The 7,870-nt window shown below is 46.6% G+C and overlaps 1 protein-coding gene across 1 annotated transcript; it reads right to left on the bottom strand.

The window, feature by feature from the left end:
- Positions 1 to 3,435: 3,435 nt before the first annotated feature.
- Positions 3,436 to 6,262, bottom strand: LOC112262472 (potassium channel subfamily K member 15-like). The gene is made up of 2 exons (XM_024438103.2): positions 5,940 to 6,262; positions 3,436 to 5,605 (listed from the first exon to the last, which is right to left on the bottom strand). Exons 1-2 carry the CDS (start codon positions 6,220 to 6,222, stop codon positions 4,620 to 4,622), a joined length of 1,269 nt encoding a protein of 422 aa, XP_024293871.1. The 5' UTR covers positions 6,223 to 6,262; the 3' UTR covers positions 3,436 to 4,619.
- Between the last annotated feature and the right edge of the window lie 1,608 nt (positions 6,263 to 7,870).

Here is a 7,870-nt window from a genome sequence, read left to right as displayed (position 1 = left end):
TTCGTGGGTGAACAGGGAGTACAGGTGGGGCTGAGCACGCATCCTTGTGGGGCCCCAGTGTTGAGGGTCAGCAAAGTGGCGATGTTGTTTCCTACCTTCACCACCTGGGGGTAGCCTGTCAAAGTCCAGGACCCAATTGCACAGGGTGGGGTTGAGACTCAGAGCCTCCAGCTTGATGATGAGCTTGGAGGGAACTATGGTGTTGAATGCTGAGCTGTAGTCAATGAACAGCATTCTTATATAGGTTTTCCTTTTGTCCAGATAGGATAGGGCAGTGTGATGGCGATTGTGTCTGTGGACCCGTTGGGGCGGTATGAAAACTGAATTGGCTCTAGGGTGGCCGGTAAGGTAGAGGTGACATGATCCTTAACTAGTCTCTCAAAGCACTTCATGATGACAGAAGTGAGTGCTACGGGGAAGTAGTCATTTAGTTCAGTTATCTATGCCTTCTTGGGTACAGGAACAATGGTAGCCATCTTGAAGCATGTGGGGACAACAGACCGGGATAGGGTGCGATTGAATATGTCCATAAACACACCATCCAGATGGTCTGTGCGTGCTCTTAAGGACACGACTAGGGATGCCATCTCGGCCAGCAGCAAGTCAGCCACGGAGAAGGAGAGGGGGGGGGGGCGTGGCCTGCTAACCAGGACCACAACGGTGGGTGGCACTGTATTATCCTCAAAGCAGGCAATGATGGTGTTTAGTTTGTCTGGAAGCGTGGTGTCCGTGGAAGCGTGACGATGGTATCCCGGTGGAGGTCTCTCTTCCCTTTTGTTATTTAAATAAACACCCTTGAAACCAAGCTAATCCAACTCTGTCCATGTTTGATCTGAGTAACCGTCTTGACCAAACCCCCTGATCTGCAACACTAACTAAGATGTTGGGTGCAGTAATACTGTGTCTCAATTGAAAAAATGTGCATGTAAACTGGTCATCTCTCCTTGAATACCAACAAACACTTCATGTTCCCACTCTCACTGAGAGTAGTACTGATGACCAATCACTAATGAACGGGTGTAGACTTTGGCTGCCGAACTTTGCCTTGCCTGAAGAAATTGTTTTGTGCACGAACAGCCATGGGGAAAAAAATTATGAAGATCAAAACATTGCAGAATGTTGTTATATGTGCAAACTGTTTCGACTGGGAAGCTGTTTCGACAGTAGGCTTTAACCGGCGATACCCGCATACTGTAGCTAATGTTTTGGCGGTGTCAGAGGTGTAACTGCGTTGGAGCTGTCAAATCGGTGAGCAGCTACTCTTGATCATTGCCACAAAACCACACCCATCCCAGTCGCAGAAGTTCAGAATGAGAAAGTGTAGGCTATATAGAAATAATTATTCTCAAATTGAAATCAAATGAAATAATTAGTATTTATATTATGACTAATTCTGATCTCCATTAGCTGTTGATGCAGCAGTGATTCTTCCTGCGGTCCACACAACACAGAAGACAAAATACAGAACACTAATGGACAAGAACAGTAACACATTTTAACTAAGAACACTGACTACATAACAATAGGACTAAGCAACCTAATCGAGGTGTAGATTACATCTCACATTCCAGCCAATGGCAATGGCCATTTTAGGTATAATGCCAGGACTCATTTGACAGCTCTATCACAGTTCCACCTCCAACACCACCACAAACAACTGTGGATGTCGGCTAAAGGCCCTTAAAGCCTGCTGCCACTAGAGGCCCTGTGATCATCTCATGAATCTGTCTCCATCACTAGTTGGAGCAGAAACTATGGCCAATTGTTTCGAAGAAAGGGATCTTATCAGCATACTTCATGTTTTGTGGCAGTTATTTTTGTAAAATGTAGTTGGTGTAGTTGGTCAGAGATGCAAGAGAGTCAATACAGAAATGATCAGTCAATACTTTTCACATCTCAGCTTCCTCCCACTGTTCCTCTCCAGCACGTTTTCCACTGCAGAGAGCTGGGGATGGACACGTTACCAAGTGAATCAGCCTAAGCTGAGAGGTCAAATCAGCTGATGATAACAGACTGGAAATAAGCTGCAGGCCACAGGTGACATCAGAGGAATGTCTGAGACGTTCAGTGGGCCCACCTGTGTCTGTCTCTCTCTCTCCCTCATTAGTTTCCTATCCTCATGATGTGGTCTATACCTAGAGTTCCAAAACTATGGGGATGAAATGTACAGATGGTGATAAGTCTATTCATACAAAACTTAAAGATTTGTTTTATAATTTACATGCAATGTAAGCTATTGCTTATTAGCAAATGATTGCAGGTCTGGGGGGCATAAGTTTTCCTCTTGTATGGAAAACATTTCCTCCATCATAATGCCCATATTTTAAACATTTGTGCATTCATCTTTAAATCATATACTACAAGCAGTGAGCTTCTTTAGAGAAAATAAACAGTTTGACGATGTAGTACATTTTATTTCATAACTTTTACTTAATTTTTTTATTTAACCTTTATTTAACTAGGCAAGTCAGTTAAGAACAAATTCTTATTTACAATGACGGCCTTCTCTGGGCAAACCCGGACGACGCTGGGCCAATTGTGTGCCGCCCTATATGACTCCCAATCACGGCCTGATGTGATACAGCCTGGAATCGAACCAGTACCTTAGACCGCTATACCTGAGTAAATAATTGATGTATCTGTGTCATAGAAAACAATGCAATTAAAAAAATATAATGCAGAATAGGATATCCGTAAAAGCTACATATGGACTGGGAAAAAATTAACAAACTACATGGTCAAAAGAATGTGGACACCTGTTCGTCAAACATCTCATTCCAAAATCATGGGCATTAATATGGAGTTGCTGTTATAACAGCCTCCAATCTTCTAGGAAGGCTTTCCACTAGATGTTGAAACATTGCTGCGGGGACTTGCTTCCATTCAGTCACAAGCTAATTAGTGAGGTCGGGCACTGATGTTGGGCAATTAGGCCTGGCTCACAGTCGGTGTTCCAATTAATCCCAAAGGTCAGGGCTCTGTGCAAGCCAGTCAAGTTCTTCCACACCGATCTCGACAAACCATTTCTATATGGACCTTGCTTTGTCCATGGGGGCATTGTCATACTGAAATAGGAAAGGGCCTTCCCCAAACTGTTGTTACAAAATTGGAAGCACAGAATTGTCTAGAATATCATTGTATGCCGAAGCATTAAGATTTCACTTCACTGGAACTAAGGGGCCTAGCCCAAACCATAAAAAACAGCCCCAGACAATTATTCCACCAAACTTTACAGGTGTTATTATGCATTGGGTTGCGTTCTCCTAGCATCCTCCAAACCCAGATTCTTCCATCGGACTGCCAGATGGTGAAGCGTGATTAATCACTCCAGAGAATGTGTTTCCACTGCTCCTGAGTCCAATAGCGGAAAGCTTTACACCACTCCAGCCGATGCTTGGCAATGCGCATGGTGATCTTAGGCATGTGTGCAGCTGCTCGGACATGGAAACCCATTTCATGAAGCTCCCGACAAACAGTTCTTGTGTTGCAATCAAGGACAGGCGATTTTTACCCTCTACAGTGGTTCCTCCGTTAAAAGTTGCGTCACACTGCAGCACTCCTTGCAGGCTGCTGCAGCATTCTGTGGCACGTTATCAAATTGTAAGCCATTTGTTCTGTTAATGCAAGTTAGTGCTAGTTTGACCACCAGAAGGCATCTTTGAGAAGCATTTGATAGTCTTCCATATTGGCATTACCAGAGAATTTAAAACCTTTTTTGTAATAGCATAGTATTTGGGATTGATTTTAAGAAATTTGTCTTCATTAATTTTATTAATATTATGGTGTTTATATTCGGAGAAAAACGAAAAAGGAAACTGTACAACGTGACGTCGGCAGTACAGTACTGGGCTATTTTGCTAAAGAAACCCTGTGTCGTGCGGGAAGGGCACGCGGGAGACCGGGGTTCAATTCCCCAACAGGGAGGAAGGAGTAGGCTGTCCTTGTAAATAAGAATTTGTTCTTAACTGATTCCACATGTGTTATTTCATAGTTGTGATATCTTCACTATTATTCTACAATGTAATGAGTGCTCTAACTCCCCCTTGCGGTGGTCTGGAGCAGTGAAGCCGTGACGTAGGGTACCTCTAAGTTCCGCGGTACAAACTTTTAAAGGAGGAACCACTGTATGCCTTTCAACACTGCAGTCCCTTTTTGTGAGCCGGTGTGGCCTACCACTTCACGGCAGAACTGTTGTTGCTACTAGATGTTTCCACTTCACTATAACAGCACTTACAGTTGACCAGGGCAGCTCTAGCAAGGCAGAAATTTGACAAACTGACTTGTTGGAAAGGTGGCATCCTATTACGGTGCCATGTTCAAGGCACTGAGCTCTTCTGTAAGGCCATTCTACTGCCAGTGTTTGTCTATGGAGATTGCATGGGTGTGTGCTCGATTTTATACACCTGTCAGCAACAGGTATTGCTGAAACAGTTGAATCCACTTATTTGAAGGGATGTCCACATACTTTGTATATATAGTGTAGAAGCACAACCTAAAATATGTAAATGTGACCTTTTTGGGAAAGCATACACAATTTGTTCCACCTGCAGAGAATCAGAGTAACATCTCTGGCTGTAATGTAGATAAGAACAAAGACCACTTTAGTTCAGAGTGAGCAGCTATACTGACTTCCTCCGTGTGTGAGGGCTGCTCATCCCCAGAAAAAGGGCATCGCTGCTTGGGAAGGACTGGGTTGAGGTGCCCCTGGAGCTGCAGGAGGCTCCATCCACCCTGTAGGAGATGGAGTTGTAGAAGACAGGGTTGCTGTGGCAGCCTGAGTGCTCACAGTGGGCCAGAGAGGGGCTGTCACAGGCACACAGCCTGAAGCACATACAGGAGCAGAGGGCGCTGATGCGGGACTCAGGATGCTTAGCAGAGTCCCTGACCCCAGGGGTCTCTCTACGCTCCTCAGATGGAGAGGGGATGAGATTGGTACGACTGGTGCCTCCCTCCATGGGCAGGGAGAGGTTACAGCAGCTACTGTTCCCATCCTCAGCTCCAAACCATTCTATCCCATCAGCTCTGTCCCACACTGATGCTTCCACATCTGCCTCCACCTCCCCACCCCCTGTTGTTTTAGGCGCTGCTGGCTTTTGCTCCTCCCACTCCACCTCCAGGCTCCTGGTTGCCTCCTCTGTGCTGTAGGTGAGGAAGCGTAGCACCACCAGGTTCAGGAAAGCCCCGATCACTGCCAGCCCCACCAGGATGTACATGAAGCTAAAGGCTACATAGGGAGTCCTCCTCTGGAGGGCCTCCTTCTTCTGCAGGGCCACAAAGTCCCCGAAGCCAATGGTGGTGAGCGTGATGAAACAATAGTAGTAGGCATTGAAGAAAGTCCAGCCCTCAAAGTGGGAGAAGGCTGCTGCCCCGACACAGAGGGTGCTCATGCAGGACAGGAGGCCCACCAGCACCATGTTCCCCATGGACACATCAGTCTTCCGTAAGCCCATGCATCGCTTGAGCCTGCAGAGGAGGTAGCGGACGAACGTGTTGATCCTTTCCCCCATGCTCTGGAACATGACCAGTGTCAGAGGGATACCCAGAACTGCATAGAACATGCAGAATACCTTTCCAGCATCAGTGCTTGGAGCAGCGTGACCATAACCTGCAGAACAGAATCATTTCAAAGTTATAGACACATCATATGTGTACATTAACACACACACAGTTCATTTTTTAAATAACCCAAAGAACTGTAGTCTCCTTAACACAATTCCCATAACTGCATTATCATAACTGCCGGTTTCATTAATAATTTCAACAAGAGTTCAGCTTTAGCACCATGAGAGTAGAGGACATGTTCAAACAGATTTGTTGTATGGGATGCATGGATGATTCATGCATGGATGATTTCACTTGCAGAGCAAAGAAACCACATAAACAAAGAGTCCAGTATTTGCTTGGGACATATTTCTAAAGGGCATAGCAAAATTAGTTACCTATCGTCGTGAGGACGGTGATAGCAAAGTAAAAGGATCCCGCGAATTTCCACTGTCTCCCCGCGCGATGGGGCTCCGACTGAAGAACCACTCTCTCGATCTCCCGGTAGTCGTCATCGGTAAATCCGTACTTCTTCTTCAGCTCACTGCGTTTCTGTTCCAGGATCTTCTTCCTCGAGTTCTCGGTCTCTGATTCGAGGGCGTCGAACACCGCGGCTCCCACAAGCAGGTAGGATAGCATACACAGGATGAGAGAAAGGGTCCGAATGTTCTGCGCCTTCATCCTCACTCCGAGAGAACTCGAGTGGGCACTGAGAGGTGGGAGGGTGTGTGTTAAGGAAGAGAGACAGCAGGTGTACGCGCAAGTTGTCATGCAAGCCTTGACCAACACAGCCTTGCTAATTATATGAAGAACGATCCTACACCTGTTTTACTGTTTGTTGTCCCTCTGTTATTATCTTAGGCTACTTGAAAAAAAGTGCTAGGCCCTACAGGTGATTAAACAGACACAGTTTTTTTTTTGCATAATTTTCCCCTATTTGAACAAAGTGCCCACATTCACCCCATTCACATAACAGTTATGGGGCCTGGCCTACATAGTTGATTGATATAACTCATCAGTGTCCTAGGCCTATATACACTGCTCAAAAAAATAAAGGGAACACTAAAATAACACATCCTAGATCTGAAGGAATGAAATATTCTTATTAAATACTTTTTTCTTTTCATAGTTGAATGTGCTGACAACAAAATCACACAAAAATTATCAATGGAAATCAAATGTATCAACCCATGGAGGTCTGGATTTGGAGTCACTCAAAATTAAAGTGGAAAACGACACTGCAGGCTGATCCAACTTTGATGTAATGTCCTTAATACAAGTCAAATGAGGCTCAGTAGTGGGTGTGGCCTCCACGTGCCTGTATGACCTCCCTACAACGCCTGGGCATGCTCCTGATGAGGTGGCGGATGGTCTCCTGAGGGATCTCCTCCCAGACCTGGACTAAAGCATCCGTCAACTCCTGGACAGTCTGTGGTGCAACGTGGCGTTGGTGGATGGAGCGAGACATGATGTCCCAGATGTGCTCAATTGGATAAAGGTCTGGGGAACGGGCGGGCCAGTCCATAGCATCAATGCCTTCCTCTTGCAGGAACTGCTCACACACTCCAGCCACACGAGGTCTAGCATTGTCTTGCATTAGGAGGAACCCAGGGCCAACCGCACCAGCATATGGTCTCACAAGGGGTCTGAGGATCTCATCTCGGTACCTAATGGCAGTCAGGCTACATCTGGCGGGCACATGGAGGGCTGTGCAGCCCCCCAAAGAAATCCCACCCCACACCATGACTGACCCACCGCCAAACCGGTCATGCTGGAGGATGTTGCAGGCAGCAGAACGTTCTCCACGGCGTCTCCAGACTCTGTCACATCTGTCACGTGCTCAGTGTGAACCTGCTTTCATCTGTGAAGAGCACAGGGCGCCAGTAGCGAATTTGCCAATCTTGGTGTTTTCTTGCAAATGCCAAACGTCCTGCACGGTGTTGGGCTGTAAGCACAACCCCCACCTGTGGACAGCGGGCCCTCATACCACCCTCATGGAGTCTGTTTCTGACCATTTGAGCAGACAAATGCACATTTGTGGCCTGCTGGAGGTCATTTTGCAGGGCTCTGGCAGTGCTCCTTGCACAAAGGCGGAGGTAGCGGTCCTGCTGCTGGGTTGTTGCCCTCCTTGCCTCCTCCACATCTCCTGATGTACTGGCCTGTCTCCTGGTAGCGCCTCCATGCTCTGTACACTACCCTGACAGACACAGCAAACCTTCTTGCCACAGATCACATTGATGTGCCATCCTGGATGAGCTGCACTACCTGAGCCACTTGTGTGGGTTGTAGACTCCGTCTCATGCTACCACTAGAGTGAAAGCACCGCCAG

Source organism: Oncorhynchus tshawytscha, linkage group LG02 (assembly GCF_018296145.1).
Source record: "Oncorhynchus tshawytscha isolate Ot180627B linkage group LG02, Otsh_v2.0, whole genome shotgun sequence".
Classification (NCBI taxonomy): domain Eukaryota; kingdom Metazoa; phylum Chordata; class Actinopteri; order Salmoniformes; family Salmonidae; genus Oncorhynchus; species Oncorhynchus tshawytscha.
The sequence above is the reverse complement of the archived record's forward strand: the minus strand, read 5'-3'. Positions and strand labels throughout refer to the sequence as shown.